Source organism: Chiloscyllium punctatum, chromosome 33 (genome assembly GCF_047496795.1).
Source record: "Chiloscyllium punctatum isolate Juve2018m chromosome 33, sChiPun1.3, whole genome shotgun sequence".
Classification (NCBI taxonomy): Eukaryota; Metazoa; Chordata; class Chondrichthyes; order Orectolobiformes; family Hemiscylliidae; genus Chiloscyllium; species Chiloscyllium punctatum.
This window is the reverse complement of record NC_092771.1, coordinates 21,704,658-21,726,702: the sequence shown is the minus strand read 5'-3', so window position 1 is coordinate 21,726,702 and position 22,045 is coordinate 21,704,658. Positions and strand designations below refer to the sequence as shown.

Genomic DNA, 22,045 nt, shown 5'->3' with positions numbered 1-22,045 from the left:
GTGAGAGAGAGTGAGAGAGAGAGTGAGAGTGAGCGTGCGCGCGAGAGAGAGTGAGCGTGCGCGCGAGAGAGAGTGAGCGTGCGCGCGAGAGAGAGTGAGCGTGCGCGCGAGAGAGAGTGAGCGTGCGCGCGAGAGAGAGTGAGCGTGCGCGCGAGAGAGAGAGTGAGCGTGCGCGCGAGAGAGAGTGAGCGTGCGCGCGAGAGAGAGTGAGCGTGCGCGCGAGAGAGAGTGAGCGTGCGCGCGAGAGAGAGTGAGCGTGCGCGCGAGAGAGAGTGAGCGTGCGCGCGAGAGAGAGTGAGCGTGCGCGCGAGAGAGAGTGAGCGTGCGCGCATGTCACACACCTACAGATCCATAAACACACGCAGACCCTCTCTCATACACTCCCACATGCACCTTCTCAGTCACTCATAACCCCTGCCTTCCCTCCACCCCCGACACCCACATGCACAAACACACATTTTGTGGGGAGAATTTGTACTTGCAGAATTACATTTTATTTTGCTCAAATACTGCATGAATCCACGTAATATTCTGCAAATCCATTTTTTAGATTAGAATGGTCTCATACAGGGCAGCTCACACCTTCAATGCAGTATCTGGGCTGACATGACACCAATTGTTAAAGTTCACTTGAGAAAGTAACTTTTACTTGTGAAAGAACTGAAACCAACATGTGCATTCTAAGAGATGAGACTGAAACAATCCAGGTCTTTCTCAATATATAATAATTTCAGTTACATCACAGTGTAAACTTTTGCTATAGATTCTGTGTCTTACGATCTTATACTCCACAACCACTGATGAAGCTAATGCTTCCAAATAAACATGTTGGACTATAACCTGGTGTTATGTGATTTTTAATCTTGGAAAGGCATATGCTTTGAAATACTTCAGACCAAATATTTATCAATTTCTGGCTGTAGATCCATTGTTGTTCATTGGAGTCTGTTAAACACAATTTTACTTCATGGTTGAGACTATCGCAAGGATTTTCTACCCACCATCTGGAGTTGTGTGGTTACTGATCATGAAGCAGCCCCAAATGCAAACAAGCAAATGTCTGGGCTGCAGTAATTCAACTTTCAAGCATTATTAAATATAGTTTAAAGTCACCCTTTCCTATAGGAAATGCTGAGTTCAACTTTAAGAATGAAAAGTTATTTTTTTTTAAATTGGAAAAGCCTTTAGTGGAGGGCCGTGATTTCACACATCATAAGAAAGTAGTAATGGTTTAGTAAGGCCAATATGGGCTTTGAAGCAGGAGAAGGAGAAATGATAAAGGCAGGTAAATAATTTCAATACTTGTTGGCACTGGGAAGAAATACATTTCCAAATGTTTCAAGTTGTCTGTCACACATTAGAATTATTTGCAGTTACATTAATATTATGACTGGTGTGAAGTCAGATTAAGTCATAGAGATATACAGCATGGAAAAAGATTCTTCGGTCCAACTTGTCCATGCTGAACAGATCTCCTAAATAAACACACGGTGGTTCAGTGGTTAGCACTGCTGCCTCGTAGCAGCAGGGAGCTAGGTTCAATTCCAGTCTCGGGCGACTGTGTGGGCAGTTTGCACATTCTCGTCTGCTTGAGTTTCCTCCGGGTGCTTCGGTTTCCTCCCACAATCCAAAGATGTGCAGGTTTGGTGAATTGGCCAAGCTAAATTGCCTGTCGTGTTAGGTGCATTAGTCAAAGGGAAATGGATTTGGGTGGGTTACTCTTTGGAGCGTCGGTGTGGACTTGTTAGGCTAAAGGGCCTGCTTCCACACTGTAGGGAATCTAATCTAATCAAACCTTCTCCCACTTGTAAGCATTTGGTCCATTTCTCTAAACCCTTCCAATTCATATGCCCATCCAGATGTCTTTTAAATTGTGTAATGGTACCAGCTCACTCCACACAGACACCACCCTGAGTGAAAAAGTTGCCCTGATGTCTTTTTTAAAGCTTTCCCACCTCATCAACAACCTATGCCCTGTAGCTTTGGACTTCCGCATCCCTAGGAAAAATACCTTGTCAAACCATGTCCCTCAGCCTCGAGGCTCCAGGGAAAATAGTCCCAGCCTCTCCCTATAGTTCAAACCCTCCAACCCTGGCAATATCCTTATAAATCCTTTCTGAATCCTTTCATGTTTCACAGCGTCCTTCCTATTGCAGGGAGACCAGAACTGAACGCAGTATTCCAAGAGCGACCTAACCAATGTCTTGTACAGCCACAGCATGACCTCCCAACTCCTATACTCATTATACTGACCAATAAAGGTAAGCATACCAAATACATTAGTTTATAGCATTGCAGGCAACATTCTTATAGCTTTCAGATAGAGATTCTATGAACATTTTTATAGAATGCAAGAACCCTAATTTTTCCCCTCCTTAATCATCATTTCTTATTCCTGAAATGTCCAGCATGAATCAATGTCTGGACTTCTCTTTTATTCCTGCATGGGAGGTGGGCATCATTGGTTAGGCCAACATTTATTACCTTTTCTAATTGCCATTGAACTGCCTTCTAGAACCATGGTCATGCTTGGGCAGCATGAGTGGGTCCAACAAAGGTTATGTAATTCCAAGTCAGGATGATATGTGGTTTAGAGTAGATCTTCGAGGTGGTGGTGGTACTCCATGCATCCGGTATTTTTGTCCCTTCAGTTGGAAGAGGTAATAGGTTTGAAAGAAGTCTGGAAGTTTAGAAGACTATGGTTTTCTCCTTTATCTGCTGGGGTACCTAAACCTGCAACTAATAATATTGAGGTGTCTTAATCCAGGTGTTCTGGGTTGTGGCTTGTGGCTCCCTGATGTGATTGAAGATCACATGTGGGGTCATGAGCTGCCCCTGTGCAGATGAGCATATCCAATCCAGATGTTCACACAATTCTTTATTGCTTACCCCCCTTCCCCTACACCCCCACAACTGCCCACCCAAAAGAACAAACAAACGCATACACAAACACCCAAGCTCAAGTTTCCAATCATGCTCAAGATTCTAAACTTGAAATTCTGTCATAGCAAGTGAATTTCCCTCAACATGGTCACTTGCACTTAGACATTGATATACAGTTAAATCTTAAATAAATGATCACCAAAATCTATCAAACAAGAAAACAGAAATGCCAAGAGAAAAAAAAGAAAACTCAACTAACTACTCATCTAACTTAGAACTGACCAGAGTGTATCATTAAAATTCTTACATTATTCAAGAGAAAAAAAACCCAACGGATAACACAAATTGAGCAGTGAAATACATGCCTGGAATGTGTTAACATCGGATCACAACACAAACCCATATTTATCCAAAACATCCCAAGCATAGAGCATATAAAATTCACAAAAATAAAGAGCTCTTTAGTACATTCAGATCAATATAATTAAAAAAACTATTTCTAAATAGTAAAAAAAAGTATAAAACGTATTTAAATGGAGATCTTCCCCCTTATTCCCAGGGGGCATCACTTCCTTTCCAAAAAACCCATCCTAACCTCTCCCAACCAGTGCCCCACCCTTGACCCAGGCACCCCACGATGGGATAAAGAAAATTCAAGTATACTACTGAACTAGAACTAACAGTGAGTACCATATCCCCCGCCTCCCCCCCAACCCACACCAACACCTGGATATATTTGGTAATGTTAATACCATATATGAACATATATGACTATAAAATTACAGTCTCAGCAAATATATTAATAGAAAATAACAGGGAGGGGGGGAAGAAAATCACTAAGTAAAAGATGAATAAATAAACCCTTCTTCCCACTCCCCGGAGATAATATTAAACAGTAAGGTAATGAAAGGGAAAAAAAAAGAGGGGGTAAACTGGGGTGGGGGTAGGGCAAAACAACGTCAATTAACTCTTATAATTTGTCTAAGAGAGTCCAAAAGTTCCTTGGCCTTCTCCAGTGATCTGAAGTTATACACGGACCCTTATATACAGCTGAAGTCTAGTATAGCTGGGTAGCGCAAGGAGTATTGAATGTTTAAACCCCTTAAACGCTTCTTTGCTTCATCAAACACCTTCCTCTTTCAGACCAAAGCTGGGGAAAAATCCTGAAATAACATCTTGGATCCTTTATAAGTCATGGCTTAGGGACCTTTCCCAAGATTTCTGGAGCATCTGCCTCACCTTGTAGCTCTGCAGCCGGAACAGGACAGGACGGGGGTGCTGGTTCGAGCCAGGCCCGCGTATTGCAACCCGGTAGGCCCATTCCACCCTTACCTGGCCTGATCCAGCCTCCAGATTCAACAACTGCAGAAGCCACCGTTCAAGGAACCTTGTAAGCTGGCCTCCTCCTTCCTGTTCGGGAAGGCCCAGCAAACTAATATTTTTTTGACGACCTCTATTCTCGAGGTCGTCAACATGATTCTCTAAGGTCCGGACTTGCTGCTTGAGTCTGGACCCAATCCACGGCCGATTCTGCAATGGCCTCGGAGGTCGTGGCCTTTAGCTCCGCCCCTCCGACTCAGCATTCAATTTCCTCAATGTCTCTGTCGTGCTTTTGTAGCGCGGCAGAGAATGAATTCCATCGGCTTCGGGACTCTAAGAATCGATCTTCGTGTCGAGTTTAGAGATTATTTCCACGAGGCTCGCCACCAGAGGTAAGTCCCCCGGGGTGGCTGCGGACGGGTCTGCTGCAGCTGGAGAGGGTGGGGGAAGGGGCTCCTGCCTGCTGAGAACTGCAGGCTCCTTTCCCCCCAGTCATTTTTTACAGGTGACTGAACTGTTTAAATTTAGTACTAAATCACTAATTACACTAAGTAAAAACTATTTTTAATTGATTTGGTGAGTGAGGAGGAGGAGGGTGGCTGACTTTGCCTAGGTCTTGGGAGGAGCACTATAGACTCAGACTTGCTCAGTCGCCGCCATCTTGGCTCTCCCATCAGAAACCCTGATGGGCTTTTGCCCGAAACGTCAATTTTCCTGCTCCTAGGATGCTGCCTGACCTGCTGTTTTTCCAGCAACACACCCAACTCTGATCTTCAGCATCTGCAGACCTCACTGTCCCTCCTGATCTACTAAATGCCCAATTCACCCACTGCTCAACATGTCGGCTGATTGCAGATTCATATTGACAGTTATTCCTGCTGTTCAGGAGGGAATTTCATGAAAGATTAGCATCCAAACATGTTTGAGAACATTAGAGAGCTGGGGGAGAGTTGGGAACATTGTCCCCTTGTGTGCACTGGAAGCAGTTCCAACTTGGTGACTAAGTGAATAAGATATACCTACAATAGCTGCAGATAATATAATCCTCCGAAGAAAACTAAAAATACGTATAGTCAAAGATGTACAGCACGGAAACAGACCCTTCAGTCCAAATCATCCATGCCGTCCAGATATCCCAACCAAATCTTCTTCCACCTGCCAGCACCTGGCTCATATCCCTCCAAACCCTTCCTATTCATATACCCATCCAGATGCCTTTTAAATGTTGCAATTGTACCCACCTCCACCACTTCCTCTGGCAGCTCATTCCATACACGTACCACCCTCTGTGTGAAAGAGTTGCCCCTTAGGTCTCTTTTATATCTTTTCCCCTCTCACCCTAAACATATGCTCTCTAATTCTGGACTCCCCCACTTTGGGGAAAAGACTGACAGTTCAACCTATCCATGCTCCTCATGATTTTATAAACCTCCATAAGGTCACTCCTCAGCCTCTGACACTCTAGGGAAAACAGCCCAGCCTATTCAACATCTCCCTACAACTCAAATCCTCCAACCCTGGCAACATCCTTGTAAATGTTTGCTGAACCTTTTCAAGTTTCACAAATTCCTTCCAATAGGATGTTCCCAAAGTGGCCTAACCAATGTCCTGCACAGACAGAACATGACCTCCCAACTCCTTGTCTCAATACTCTGACTAATAAAAGGAAAGCATACCAAACGCCTTCTTCACTATCCAATCTACCTGCAATTCCACTTTCAAGGTGCTATGAACCTGCACTCCAAGGTCTCTGTTCAGCAACACTCCCTAGGACCTTACCATGAAGTGTATAAGTCCTGCTAAGATTTGCTTTCCCAAAATGCAGCATCTCGCTTTTACTTAAATTAAACTCCATCTGCCACTTCTCAGCCCATTAGCCCATCTGATCAAGACCCCGCTGTAATATGAGGTAACCTTCTTCACTGTTCGTTATATCTCCAATTTTGGTGTCATCTGCAAACTTACTAACTGTACACCTCTTATGCTCGCATTCAAATCATTTAGGTAAATGACAAAAAGTAGAGGGCCCAGCACCGATCCTTGTGGCACTTCACTGGTCACAGGCCTCCAGTCTGAAAAACAACCTTCCATCACCACCCTCTGTCTTCTACCTTTGAGCCAGTTCTGTATCCAAATGGCTAGTTCTCCCTGTATTCCATGAGATCTAACCTTGCTAATCATTTTCCCATGGGGAACCTTGTCGAACGCCTTACTGAAGTCCAACTAGATCACATCTACTGCTCTGCCCTCAATCTTCTTTGTTGCTTCTTCAAAAAACTCAATCAAGTTTGTGAGACATGATTTCCCATGCACAAAGCCAAGTTGACCATCCCTAATCAGTCCTTACCTTTCCTAATACATGTACATCCTGTCCCTCAGGATTCCCTCCAACAACTTGCCCACCAGCAACATCAGGCTCACTGTTCTACAGTTTCCTAGTCTGTCCATACCACCTTTCTTAAATAGTGGCACATTAGCTAATCTTCACTCTTCCGGCACCTCACCTGTGACTATTGATGATACAAACATCTCAAAGGGCCCAGCATCACTTCCCTAACTTCTCAGAGTTCTAGGTCCCCAGAGATCAGGTCCTGGGGATTTATCCACTTTTATGCATTTCAAGACATCCAGTACTTCCTCCTCTGTAATATGGGCATTTTTCAAGATGTCACCATCTATTTCTCTACATTCTATACCTTCCAAGTCCTTTTCCACAGTAAACACTGATGCAAAATACTCATTTAGTATCTCCCCCCATCTCCTGCAGCTTCACACAAAGGCCACCTTGCTGATCTTTGAGGGGCCCTATTCTCTCCCTAGTTACCCTTTTATCCTTAAATGTATTGATAAAAACACTTTGGATTCTCCTTAATTCTATTTCCCAAAGCTATCTCATCTCCCCTTTTTGCCCTCCCGATTTCAGTCTTCAGTATACTCCAACTGCCTTTACCATTTCTAAGGATTCACTTGATCTATCCTGTCTATACCTGACATGTGCTTCCTTCTTTTTCTTAACCAAACCCTCAATTTCTTTAGTCATCCAGCATTTCCTTTCACCCTAACAGGAATGCCATCTCTGGACTCTCGTTACCTCATTTCTGAAGGCTTCCCATTTTCTAGCCATCCCTTTACCTGCAAGCATCTGCCCCCAATCAACTTCTAGAAGTTTTGTCTAATAGCGTCAAAATTAGCCTTCCTCCAAATTAGAACTTGAATTTTTAGATATGGTCACTCTTTTCCATCACTCTTAAAACTAATAGAATATGGTCGCTGGCCCCAAAGTGCTCCCCCACTGACCTCAGTCACCTGCCCTGCCTTATTTCCCAAGAGGTCGTCATGTTTTGCACCTTCTCTAGTAGGTACATCCACATACTGAATCAGAAAATTTTCTTGTACACACTTAAATTCCTCTCCATCTAAACCTTTGACACTATGGCAGTCCCAGTCTATGTTTGGAAAGTTAAATTCCCCTAATCACACTATTATTCCTACAGATAAGTGCAATCTCCTTACAAATTTGTTCCTCAATTTCCCGCTGACTATCAGAGGGGTCTTTCATACAATCCCAATAAGGTGATCATCCCTTTCTTATTTCTCAGTTCAACCCAAATAACCTCCCTGGATATATTTCCAGGAATATCCTCCCTTAGTACAGTTGTAATACTACCCCTTAGCAAAAAAAGCCACTACCCCCTCCTCTCTTGCCTCCCTTTCTGTCCTTCCTACAGCATTTGTATCCTGGAACATTAAGCTGCCAGTCCTGTCCATTGACACAAAGCTGGTTTTTTTTTCGCAAGGTTACTCTGTCTTTGGTTTTTTCAGATGAGTAATAAACCGCTCTCAGTTCCAATTAGTCTAGTTTGGTATAGAAATTAAACGGTATTGAGAGGCCCTTTTGTTTAAATGTAAACAGATGAGACTTCAGGCCAAGTCATGTTTTAGAACTGACCTGTAGAATGAAAGGGGAGTGGTCAGCTCTCTAGCTGAGCTGAACAGTTTAGTTCAGTCCAGAATTGGTTGGGAAGTCAATGGTGACATATGCAGAAATTCTCTCTTCTGCCCTTCCAACTTCAACCTGTACACATGTGACCCTTTCTTTGTACTGTGTTTTAAGGGGGTTTGCCCATTGGGACTGTAGCGTATATTCAGAACAGCATAATTAAGTCTAGTTTGGGCAGACTCAGTTCTATATGGGTTCTTTATTCTGTTCATGTTTCATTGTGTAATTTTGTGAATAAATTTTTGGCTATTTTAAACCTGGTAGTCAACCTCTCTAACTTAATATGACTAATTTTCACTGTATACTTCCTGTTATGAAATATGGGTGTACCTTTGATAGTTAAAAGCAGAACCACAGCACCAAGCGTTCTCAATAAGGCAACAATGTAACACTCGGTCGAATAACTATTAGCTCGTTGCCTGGAGCCAAGAACAAATTCGAATTTGGCCACTCAGTTTAAATTATACCCCGAAAAATATCAAACTCCAATCCAGTTTGAATTGAGTATACTGACAATCTTAAAAGCCAATAACACAATCAATGCTTTGGGAGGGTATAAGACCGGGGAGAATTGAACAGTGGAGAGGACAACTGACAAGCCCAGCATATAAACAGACTGCCTGAAAAAATAGCTCTCTTAAAAAGGTACCTTTTCGATCAGTAACCTGTGACGCAAAAATTCCCAAGAAAAAGAAAAGATGATACAAGTAGATCCAAACAAAAGAACGAAAGCTGCCTAATTTTGAGATTAGAAGGGTGGTTTTGTAAATCTTAATTGGGAGTTTTATCGGTATTCTAGAAGGGGAGGTAAAAGATAGGTTTGAGGAAGAAATAGTAAATAGTTGCTAGTTAATTATTCTCAGTTATACTTTAGAAAAACCAATTGTTAATTTTTACTTTAAATAGTTCTTGGCCACTCAAATTTTGACAGATTACTGTATAGGATAAATCTTTGCTGTGTTGCTGGTTTTGAATTAAGCAGGAGGGTTTACCCAGTCTCGTAACACTTTCCGAAACAAATTGCAAAGTTATGGCCTGGGCTGCCTGCTGAGGAATGTTTTGAGTGGTCTGGCCTAGTCCATAACACCATCCCTGAGCCACGTTTCTGTCATGGCTATGATATCCCAGTCCTATGTTACTAACCATGCCCGGAGTTCATCTTCCTTCCCAGTTAGGCCTCTTGCATTGAAATAAATGCAGTTTAATTTGTCAGACCTATCTTTGTCTATGCTTTGTCCCTGCCTGCCTTGACTGTTTGACTCTTCTGTTCTCAACTGTATCAGATCGATCTCTTTCCTCACCATCTCTCTGGGTTCCAACCCTCCACCTTACTAGTTTAAATCCTCCCGAGCAGCTCTCTCTGCCAGTGCATTAGTCCCCTTCCAACTGAGGAGTGCAATCCGTCCTCTTGTACAAGTCACTTCTACCCCAGAAAAGATTCTAATGATCCAAAAAGGTGAATCCTTCTGCCATACACCAGCTCCTCAGCCATGCATTCATCTGCTCTATCCTCCTATTCCTACCCTCACTAGCTCATAGCACCGGGAGTAATCCAGATATTATTACTCTCGAGGACCTCTTTTTAAAATTCCTGCCTTACTCTCCATATTCTCCTTCAGAATCTCATCCATTTCCCTTCCTATATCATTGATTCCAGTGTGTACAATGGCCTCCCACTGGGCCCTCTTCCCCTTGAGGACTTTCTGCAACCTCTCTGAGGCATCCTTGAACCGAGCACCAGGGAAGCAACACATCATTCTGATGTTTCACTGCTGACCACAGACCTGTCGGTGCTTCGGACTAGAGAATCCCCTAACACAATCGATCTCTTGGAACTGAACATACCCCTCATTGCATGAGAGCCAAATATTGATACCAGAAACCTGGCTGTTTGTGCTGCATTTCCCTAAGAATCCATCACCCACTACAGTTTCCAAAATAGCATACTTGTTTCAAATGGGGATAGCCACAGAAGACTCATGCACTACCTGCCTACTTTTCTTAGCTTTCCTGGAGTTAACTCATCTTCCTATAACTGCCATCCATTACACCCCAATGCTTTTGTAAATTCCTCATTGCCTCTCCAACCGATCCATTTAACCTGATTAGTTGCAAAGCCCATGGCATTTATTGCAGATATAATCCTCAGTTAACATGTAAACTCTCCCTAAACTCCCACATCCGACAAGAAAAGCATATCACTCTACTAAAGCCCATTTTTGCTTCTTTCAATCTTAGACCCAGAAAAACAGCAGTCTTATTTCTCAACAAAACACTGTTCCAGTCTAACTTAATATATTTTTAAGTTTCTTCAAGAGACATATCTCAATAAAACATTATCGAGAACCAATCCACTTTACTCACTACTGCAGACTTACAATAAGGCCACACTTAAGACTATTCACTTTTCTGTTTCTGTGCTGTGACCTCTCCCATCAGGTTCCTCCAAGATCAGATGTGAACTTCACTGTTTGTTAATTTTCCCAGATGTACTCCGATGGCCAGTAATACACGAATTCAAACAACAAAGGCAGTAACGGCGCAGGCTCACTGCTGTGTCAGTTAGCAGCGTGTGTTTCTTTCCCTCTCATTCTCCTGCACTGACTGACCATGTGCGACTTTGTCTCTTCCTCTCCCTTTTAAAAATGCTGTTGTTTTGACTAATTTTTCTCCAAAGTTCCAAAGCAATGCAACAGCATATAAAACAGTAATTGGTGTTCCTGAAATTTGAGGAAATACCTCCAACACCTAAAATACCTCAAAAAAAAAGAGCAGCCTATTACAGCCAGAAATTTTTCCCGTCCTCCATCTTGGATTACCCAGAATCCACGTGTACCTCAACTCAATCACATTCTACTATTAGTGATGCTAACAGTTTAAAGTGTCAGATTGAACTTAACACTGAAAAGTGGGAGATAACATTTTGGCAGAAAGGACAAGGAGAAGCAAATGAGACAATTCTAAAGTGTGTGCAGGGACAGTCAGACGTTTTAAAAGAATTTAAAATGGCAGTACATATTAATTATAAAAGCAAACAGTGATCTGCAGTTTCAAACAAAGGTACAGAATACAAAAGCAAGAAAGCTTACCAAATTTTCATAAATCTCTGCTTAGGCCATAATAGCATTGTGTCCAGTTCTGGTTATTATCCTTTAATATAGATGTGAGAATCCTTGAAAAGGTTAAGATAATTTGTTTTTACTGTTTCACAGGATGTGGACATTACTGGTTAAGCCAGCATTTAATGTCCATCTCTAATTGCCCAAGGTGATGGTGATAGCGATGACATGCTTTTTTTTGAACCACTGCAGTCCATGTGCAGTAGGTATAGCTATAGCGATTTTAGAAATGGAGTTCTAGGATTTTGATAGAGTGATAATGAAGGAACAAAATCTAGAATAGATAGAGTTTGGTTGGAGAACCTGGGTTGTTCAAACAGCAAAGGAGATTGAGGAGAGATTTTATGGAGGTGTGCAAGTCTATGACAGGCTTGCAGAGAGACAAAGTAAAGTTGTTTCCATTACGTCATTACCCAAAGACTTGGGGTACAGATTGAAGATTCTAAACAAAACATGTCGGACTGATGCAAGGAAGAACTTTTTAATGAAGCTAGTAGTTATGAATAGAACTGGAAACTAATTATCTCATTAAGGAAGTTAATTGCAGGATCACTGATAGATTTGATGAAATAGGGTTGGTTAAAACCTTCAATGCAAATCCAACATGGACTCAATAGGCCAGATGTCATTTCCTACTCCACAATAACTCTTATAAAACTTAAAAAATCATTTATCTGGATTACCTGTAAACTGAGTTCTCCTAATGTGACACCAACAGAGACTGGCCTCGAAGAATCAGTAATCTAAAAAAAAAATCACAACAATCTACAGTTTATAAATCAACGTAATTACTCAACTGCATTAAGAATAATAAATGATAGTTGTACGAAGAACAGGTTTCCCGTCCTCACATACCATATACTAACCCTGAATTAAAGCTCTGTGATAACATACAATAATTGGAATCTATATAAAACTGGTAATAAAGCAATACTTTCAGCAAACAAATACACTTACAGCATCTTCATATCTCACATGAATGCTTGTTATTTTGATTTGCAGATTTTTAATAATCTGTGTTGCAAGCTTTTCCGCAAAGGAGTCCTTTTTCTCTTCTTTAGGTTTATCTTAAACAGGAATAAATAAAAATGTCTGTCATTCGTCTTCAGAAAAAAAAAGTATAAAGTGCAAGCCAATTAACTCGGAGGAAGTAAAGCTTCTGATGCTAGAGATCAGAGTTGAAGAGCGAGATACAGGAGAAGCACAGCTGGTCAGGCAGCATCTGAGGAGCAGGACAGTCAACGTTTCAAGCATAAGCTCTTCAATGAAGACCTTATGCTCGAAATATTGATCGTCCTGCTCCTCAGATGCTGCCTGACCGGCTTTGCTTTTCTAGCATCACACTCTTCGACGCAAGCCCATTAACTGACAAGCAATCCGGAGCTGTGGTTTTAGACAATTTTCTGAACATCAAGATTGCTCGCAAATTAGAAGCTGCCCTACAGAAGTCCTTCCATTAGTGAAATCAGAAGTCAGTCATACAGCTGAACAGGACACACCATTGTTGGCTTGGAATCTCAACGGTTTGACACAATGTTATAGGGGAGCATTCATGCTCATGAACTACATGGTGTTTCATGCTGTGCCACCATAAGCACCTCACAGAGTCATAGTTGTTTCAATCAAGATACTCAAACTTGCATTGGCTGATAAACAAATTTTGCTCATCCCCCTTGGGAAGTTAAGAGCTACAAAAGGAGGTGAAATTCCATCACTCTTCTGAAATAGATTCAGGGATCTAATATCACAGTCAGGTAATTGAGTAATACTGAAATATCACTGCCTTGAAAGTCAGCCTCATTAATATAAATCTGGCAAAATCACCTGTCACCAGATCTTACCTGCTTGGTTCCTGACAACCCTTTTGCCTCACTATCTGTGCTGTCACATTGCATAGTTTTAAACACATTTAACTGGAATACGAAACCAAATAATAATCAAGCATCCTAAACCCTGCCCAAGCAAAGTTTTATCCAAGGTCTCTTGGGCTGCAAACCATCCTATATAAAAGTATTAAACTGCAAGAGTTTGTTTTGAAAATAAAAATCTGATCATATGCAGCTTTTCTTTTTGCCTAGTATGTGAATGATTTCATTTTGAACCCAGTAATGCTATAGTGCAACACCCAGGTAATTAGATATAATCCATTTAACATTCCTCCTCATTCCTTGAGTCAAGCACTTGACTATGTACCCTATGTGCTATTATAATGCCATTATTTACCACATGCTTTGACCAGTTAATCCACCTCAAAGCATCAGAAGAAATTCAAAGAAAAGTATCCCAAGAGTGCTGTTCAACACACAGCAGTTCTCCCTTTCCCAATGTGAACAGCAAAAATGACAATTCCTCTCAAAGTGGCAATCACCTGTGCATGCAAACTGTACATGAGATCAGACTCCAAATGTAATGGGGAAGCACTTGGATCACAATCTGTTCATTTGTTTGCAGTAGCTATAGTCACCCCTAACCCGAATGAGTATTTGTTTTTAAAACGCAATATCAATGATCTTTCTTCCCACAATGAAACCAATTCCCAAAGAAAGTAATTATTATGCTATCACTGGAAATAGATAAGACTCGTGTTCAGATTATTTCCATTTCAATGTTTTGTTTTTAAAATCAGTATAACCATTTTGGCAGAAAACGCCAAGTTATTTCGTGCTACCCCTACAAATATTGGCAGAATACGGATAAAAGATCGAAGTAGAAGAGGCAGACTTTTACACAAGAATATGATCCATATCTTTACCTCGCCAACATCAACTCTGAGGCATCTTGCATAGATGAACTGTATCCAGTGGATGTACATGAATTCTAAAATACTTCACTGAATGAACCATTATGTCTGCTTACACAACCATTCTAGAGATTAACCCCCGATGCTGTTCCACGAAGTACTCCAAAAACTACAGCTCTGGGAGAGGATGGTTCAGCATTCTTTGTTTCCCGTTAGTAAGGAAGTAGAATGGACTGCTTGAAACAGAGCTCCTATAGAGTAATGAGAACATTCTGCTCTTACAGATGCCTGGACAGTCAAATACATGATCGGAGATAGTGTAAGAAACGGATTCTGTTCAAGTCTGCTCCTCTGAACTGGATTCAAATTCTTTGCTGCTGGACAGAATTCCAGAACAACTTTTCATCAAGGCTCTGTGCACAATCACAACCCACTTTTCATCATGTGCTGAAAAGGAAGCAACAATCATCTGATGTCACTTAAGTCAAAGCAGCGAAAAATGATTTCCTAAAACTCATGATCAAAGCAGTCACAATCTGCTGCTAAAATGCAATCAAATCAAATAGTTCACATGGATCTCAACTAGGCTTCCCTCTGCTAGGCCAATATGCACAAAAGCTACAGGGAAACTAAACCCACCATGTGTCTATAAAGGCAGTCTGCATCTGGGGTGCATCTTTCCATCTGGATATATGAATGTGTTCCACCTTCTTTCCAGAAGAAAGTTTTCCAGGGAAATAATCCACCAATTCGTTTACAATCTCAAAAACTATTCGCCCCGGTAAGAACTTCCATTCTCAAAAATATGCAACTGAATTGCATGATCTGGCAGTTGTTCAAAACTGCCCCAAGGATGGCAGATTGGAATTAGTGCTAAAACACAAGTAAACTAATGTAAAATAACAAATCGTGTAAGGCAACAAGAACCAACTTATTGCCTGCCTGAAACCAAGTGTAGCTCAGCATAGGTGGGAAACATTCCCTCAGCCAAGGGGAAAAACGATTTCTACTTCTACATGTAATGGCTTGCACAATTTTCTCCCAGGCTTCTAATTTTGAAGATATTCCATTGTACAACATACAAACACAAATGGAAATAAAATGTTTCACATACTTCAACTGTCTGCATGCAGACTCACTTCCAATATTGTTTCCTAAACATGCTCAATTTAGCCACTGGATTTTCTTTGAGGGATTGATCAGGTTGCAAATTTCAGATCTGATCACAACCTGATGCCAATTAGGAAATAGATTTTGGACTTGGAAATAATGAAGCTATTGCCGAGAACACATTTTATATGATCAACATGGTACAGACTAAGAATGCCTTCCAAACCAGAGGCGCAATTGCAACAATGAAGGTACAAAATCCATGATCATAATGCTCTAAAAAAAACAGAACAGACAAAAATACAAATTCCATCCAAGAAATTGAAATAACTCTGCCTAAAAGTTCTGGATATTGACGTAACATCACTATTGTTTAAGCATAACCAGATCCTCCATGTTCTCAGTGGAGAAACCTGAATGCCCCCAAATTACTCAAGTTACCGAAGTGACCCTGGTTTGACACTAAATTTCATACTTCAATTCCATCATGAGTAAACATCTCTTTGAAACACTCTACCTTTGCATTCCTCCAACTCTGCATTCCAAGTTTTGATGAAATAGCTTATTTATGTCCATCCTGTTCATCATCTTCAAAGTTCCCATCTTTACAGTTTTGAGTGGAAATGGTTGAGGAAAGACTAATTCACTTCTCCCAGTTTTATACCAGATATATTTCACAAAAAACAAAAGAGAGGCTCCACATCAACAGATTACTGAGATATTGAATGCTATTCCCATTCTGTTTCTCTTCTCCCTCCCCACAAAGCCTAAGCATTCCCTTCAGCTGTCAAGTCAGTAATTTATATGCATTCACTCTTCAAATTCAATCGTATTCCCTAAACAAATAAGTTTAGCTTTTGGTTCCAGTTACCCAAAAATAATTTTGACCTCCCTCTACAACAATTGATTTGGTGCCACCTTCCACACAAACCTACAGTTAAACTTTACATTCAGTTCATCTAATTAGGAAGTAGCCATCTGAAACATGAACATATAATTAGGAGAACATACAGTTTATGGTGAAAAACAATTCATAAAGTTATTTTTCCTACACACAAGATTATTTAAAGAATGCAAGCAACCAGTGGTTTTAAAGCATTGGAATAAGAGCAAAAATCAATCAAGGATAAAATGCAAAGTGCATCATAAAATATTCATACATACCTTTGGAACGCGCTTTGGAAGATTTCTTAAAATACTTTTTAGACTTTTTACGTTTACGTCCTTAGCAATGCAAGCAAGCAAGACATACAGAAAGAGGATAAAGTGATGTTAGTCAGAGCTAGAGACATGCAGCACTAGAAAATAACCACTGTGTTGGTTAGTAGTATCTTGTGTGGAGAAGAAATAAGAAAAGTGAAGGAACAATTTGAAAAGCTGAACAATGTGGTACAAACTCTACAATAAAAAAAAGCAACATTCATTTTCAAGTTCAAATGGATTCCCCCACAATGAATGCAAAAAGAGTGTCAATTTTCACAACAGCTTTCATCACATGCAGCTCAAGGGGTGCAGGGAGACATAACAATACAGTGGATTTAAAAACTCAAACACAGACTTAACAGGTTCTATTACATAATCTGCAAGTAATCTTAACCAAATTCTCAGTTTTGCTTTAAATTTAAAATTAGGCCCATTAAATACTGTACAGAGAAATTGTCAGCTGAATTAATTTTTGATCACAGGCTTAATTAATAGGTTGCTTGTGCATTAAAAGAGCAAGTGACAACATAGCAATAAACTGAGCAAAGCAGGAAACAGTAGTAGTGAGGCATTTTGTTTTGGACTGGTGGAAGATCAGAGGACACCTGCTCCTTGGTAAGTAGGAATGATTTATGTGGGTATATAGGGAACAACTTCAAAAAACTGGAGAGGACTCAAAGCTTATAAGTATCATAAATGGTAAGGATAACAATGAACCTCAAAAGATGATGGAGTGGGTGGACAAGTGGTAGATCAACGTTAATACTGAGCAGTCTAAAGTGATTCACTGTACTAAGACAACCAAGCAATTCAATATAAACTAAAGGGTGTAATTCTCAACCAGATACTGGGAGCTATATCTGCATAAATCAGTTAAGATGAAAAAAACAGTTTGAGAAATCAGTTCTTAAAGTACATGGAATGCACAGAGAAGTAAGGATATGATGAAAAACCCAGGTAAAACTCAAGTTCAGCCTCAGGTGGAGTAGTATGCATAGTTCTGGTCAGCACATGTTTGGAAGGATGAGAAAGGGTGCAGAAGAGATGTATGAGAAAGAAACTCATCCCTGGAACCAGTTACATCAATAGAGTGGAAAGGCTGAGACGCTCCCTCCAGAGAAAAGAACAGGTGAAGACTTGATAGAGGTGGTCAAAGACATGAGGGCCTGAACAGAACACAAACCTTTCCCATTGGTGGGGGGGATGGAGAAACACAGGATAACACTTTAAGATGATAGGCAGAAGAAGCAACTATAACATCTGGAAGATCCTAAAACACAGCATGTGGTCTCAATCCACAATACACTGCCTCAGCACATGGTGCGGGCAGGTTTAACTGCAGCTGTAAAAAGGAAACTGGATAATTGGTGAAGTAAAATTGCAAGGTTATTGGGAAAAGGTAACAGGGCAGATTAGGGAAATTGCTCTTGCAGAAAACCTGCTCAGACATGACAATCCAAGAGCTCTCCAGCTGCATTGTAACTATTCTATGAAACTATACAAAGTGTCTGTTAAAGATTCATCCATCTGCATTTCTTCAAATTATTTCCCTTACGGCACTCTCACAATCCTGTCACGCCAGTTCCATTGAGGCTGTTATTTCTGTGTCTCCACTGTCTCTCAACCATTGGTAGGGCTGTAATTCAAGGGTTTTATATATTGAATAGCAGGCAATTCATTCTCCCATTTTTGAAGCTGACCAGTCACACTTCAATAACTAACTTCATGTAACAACAACAACCTTAAGGTTGAAGTAATACAAAGTACTTTTCAAAACGTTCAATTTCCATGTATGCTTACTCAGTAAGACTAGCAAAAGCATATGGTTTATTTTGTTTCACTGTTATAAAAACATTGTTTCATTATTTACTGCAAGTTAAGACTAAAAAAAATCATTTTGCCGGCTAGTCACTAAAACTTGCCATCTCGTTGCACAACAAAAAAAGATAAAGCCACCAGTCTTGCTGGACCACAAGCTGCTCTCTCAATAGAGCGCAACAACTTGTGGTGGTTTAACCTGAGAGTCAGCTTGCCTTAGGTAAGGGAGAAGTTGAGGAGCAGCAAACTTCAGCCAATGTGGGAACTGAACCCACGTTGTTAGCATCACGCTGCATCACAAATGAGGTACCCTACCAACCGAACAAAGTACAGTATGGACAAGAAACACATCAGGTCGGGTTCAGAAAAGTGAAATCTATTTAAATGGGTTTTATTTTTGTACAATGAAGCAGGAATCACAATAAGGGTTCTACCATTTAAATTGTCTGCTCAGTTCATATTTCAGTAATTTAATGTATTTCTTGCCCAAATTGTACTTCACTCAGTTGACAGGGCAGCTCACTTGTGATGAGCATAGCGTTGTTCAAAACTGACAAGATCCACAATCCTGACAGAATTTTTGCTGGTGGGTAAAACTAACTCCAGCCCAACATTTTTTTTAAACAAAAAGCAGAACATGCTGGAGAAACTCAGGTCTGGCAGTATCTGTGGAGACAAAACAGAGTTAACACTGAATCCTCTGACCCTTTTCTCAGAACTAGGAGATAAAAGAGAGAGCAATTGTTAAATTTAAATTTGAAACAAAATATTTTCGACCAGAAGTTGTTTTTTAAAAAGTGCCATCTAATAAACAAATTCATGTATAACGTCTTCAAATTCATTTGAAAAATTACCTCAAAAATAACTTATTTGAATTAAAAAGCTGCTCTTTTTGCAATGTAAATTTTGATATACTTTTAATACAGAAGCAAAAAAATCATTTTCTCTCTTTAGATTAATAAATTTAACAATTGTGCAATACGGCTCACTGTCAGGCGTGCAATGTTCTCCTGGGCAGTTTACCATCACAAAATAAAAATGTTCAGTTGCCCATATTCTGGCTTACATTAAGTTATACTCATTCATCATCCACATGCTGAAGTTCCGATACTTCTGTTCCAGCACTAGCGCACACTTAAGAATTCTCACACTTTGCTCAAATTCCTCCCACCATCCAAAGATGAATAGGTTTGGTGGATTTGATATGGGTTATGCAGGATTAAAAGGGATAAGGTAGGAAGGTGGGTCTGGGTGGGATTCTCTTTAGAGGGTCAGTCTGGACTCGATAGGTCAAATGGCCTGTTTCCAGACTGTAGGGTATCTATGATTCTATGAGATCGCCTTATTTTTCTCTTCCTTTGAAGGTTCTACTTGAAACCAATCTCGCTATTCATATCCTTTGTGGTTCAGTGTCAGATTTTACCCAATTATGTTCCTGTTAAACTCCTTTGTGCATTTTACTAAGTTAAAGACAGCATAAAAATACAAGCTCTTGTATAGAGGAATGTATACAAAAATGCACAAGAATTGTGCATCTGTGTAATACAGTTCACATTTAACAACGTCTGTAAACATTCACAAGGAATGGAATTAAGCCATGAGAGTACTCCACCATTCATTTAAAAACCAGCAAGATGTACTCAACTCTTCCCAAACAGGATATCTAACTCACCTCGACTCCAATGATCTATCCCAGCTTTGAAGACACACAACTGTCAAAATCATTTCCTTTTCATAAAGCCGTATTGATTCTGCCTAACCATTATGTGATGTAAACACCCTTGGAGTCCCTTCCTTAATAATCAATTCCAGCATCTCCCCAACTGGCATCAGACATTTTTCACATCAAGGTCACATTTGACAGAGTGTGGCATAAAGAAGCCATGGGGGAAACCAGCAGTGGGAGATCAGGGGAAATTCTCTGCATGGATGGAGTCATACCTGACATAGGGAAGCTAGCTGGAGTTGTTGAAGGTCAGTCATCTCAACTCCTGGACATCTGAGCAGGCATTCGTTAGGGCCCTACGATCTTGAGCTGCTGTACTTCCACACACGTCATCTACCGTGTGTGTTGCTCTTAATGTGGTCTCATTTACACTGGGGAGACAGGACACCAACTTGCGGAACACTTCAAGGAACATCTTTGGGACACACACACACACCAAATCCACCCCACCACCCTGAGACTGAACTCAACTTCCCCCTCCCACTCCCACTCCACCAAGGACATGCAAGTCCTTGGCCGTCTCCACCCAAACTCAAGCCACCAAATGCCTGGAGGAAAAACACATCTTCCACCTCAGGACTCTCCAATCACACGGGATCAATGGCGATTTCACCAGTTTCCTCATTTCCCCTGTCCCTACTTTATCCTAGATCCAACCCTCTAACTCTGTACCACCCTCTGGAACTGTCCATCTCCATTCCCAACTGTCTGCTCCACCATCCTATCACCATCACCATTCCCAGCTACCTTCCCCCAGCTCCAACCCCTCTCATTTACCTCTCCATCCCTTTGGGCCCCACCTCCCCATTCCTGATGAAGGGCTAATGCTCAAAACCTGCTCCTCGGATGCTGTCTGACCAGCTGTGCTTTTCCAGCACTCTTCTCCAGCAACTGCAGTCCTCACTTTCTCCTGTTAGGAATTATAGCAGGACCTTGAGCAGCTGGGGAAGTGGGCTTGGAAATGGCAAATATAGATAAGTGTGAGGTTTTGCACTTTGGAAAGTCAAATCAGGGTAGGATTTTCATGGTGAGTGGTCAGGCCTTAAAGGAGTGTCGTGGAACAGAGGGACCTTGGAGTTCAGGTGCACGGTTCTCTGAAAGTGGAGTCACAGGTAGACAGGGCAGTGAAGGAGGCTTTAGGCACACTGGCCTTCATCAGTCAGGGCATTCAGTAGAGAAGTTGGGAAGTTGTATGGCATTTGTACAGGATGTTGGTGAGGCTGCAGTTGGACTATTGTGTTCAGTTTTGGTCACCTTGTGATAGGAAGGATGTTATCAAACTGGAAAGAAAAGGTGTACAAGAAACTTACAAGAATGTTGCCTGGACTCAATGGTCCGAGTTACAGGGAGAGGTTGGATAAGCTGGAACTCTTTTCTTTACAGCACAAGAGGCTGGTGTGTGGGGGCGGGGGGGGGGGGGGGGGGGGGGGTGGGTGGGGGGGGGGGGGTGGGTGGGTGGGGGAAAGAGGGTGGAATCTTATACAAGTGTATAAGATCATGAGAGGCATGGATAGCGCGACAGCACTCAGTCTTTTTCCCCAGGGTTGGGTAATCAAGGACTAGACAGCATCAGTTTAAGGTTAAAAGGGGAAAGAATAAAAGGGAACCAGAGGGGCAACTTTTTTTTAAATAAAAACAGTGGGTGGCATGCACATGGAACAAGCTGCCAACAGAAGTGATTGAGGTGGGTACATTGTCCAAATGCCTTTTAAACGTTGATAAATACATGGTTCGGAAAGATTTAGAAGGATACGGGCCAACTGCAGGGAAATGGGGTTAGCATGGTTGGCATGGACTAGTTTGGGCTGAAGGGCCTTCTCTGTGCTGTAAAACTCTGACTCACTACATCCTTTCTCACTCCTGTCGCTCTAAGTATTACAATTCACAGGGTCAATAAGGTTTGAGGTGAGCATGTGACTTAAAGATTGATGTGGATGAAACAGGTTCAAGCTCAGGGGGCACTGATACCACATGAATTATGCTGAGACCAGAGTCCTGGTGAATTGCATAACTAGGACTGTGTCTAGGGATTTTCAGTAATGAGTGCAGGAGTGCATTCAGTTGTAGGAAAAAGTGAAAGGTTGTGGGGAGAAAGAGGTTCAGTATTAAAGTTCCCAGGACAAGTA

General features: G+C 41.3%; 1 protein-coding gene across 5 annotated transcripts in view; it reads right to left on the bottom strand.

The window, feature by feature from the left end:
- Positions 1-22,045, bottom strand: part of vps13c (vacuolar protein sorting 13 homolog C) — a 284,102-nt gene that overhangs the window by 216,959 nt on the left and 45,098 nt on the right. For 3 of the 5 annotated variants that reach the window (XM_072553135.1, XM_072553136.1, XM_072553140.1), the window contains exons 7-9: positions 16,337-16,396; positions 12,280-12,389; positions 12,006-12,065 (exon numbers count right to left, since the gene is read on the bottom strand). In XM_072553135.1, coding sequence (XP_072409236.1) covers positions 12,006-12,065; positions 12,280-12,389; positions 16,337-16,396 — 230 coding nt within the window. The remainder of the gene's footprint in view (positions 1-12,005; positions 12,066-12,279; positions 12,390-16,336; positions 16,397-22,045) is intronic. The other 2 variants (XM_072553137.1, XM_072553138.1) reach the window with 1 other exon arrangement.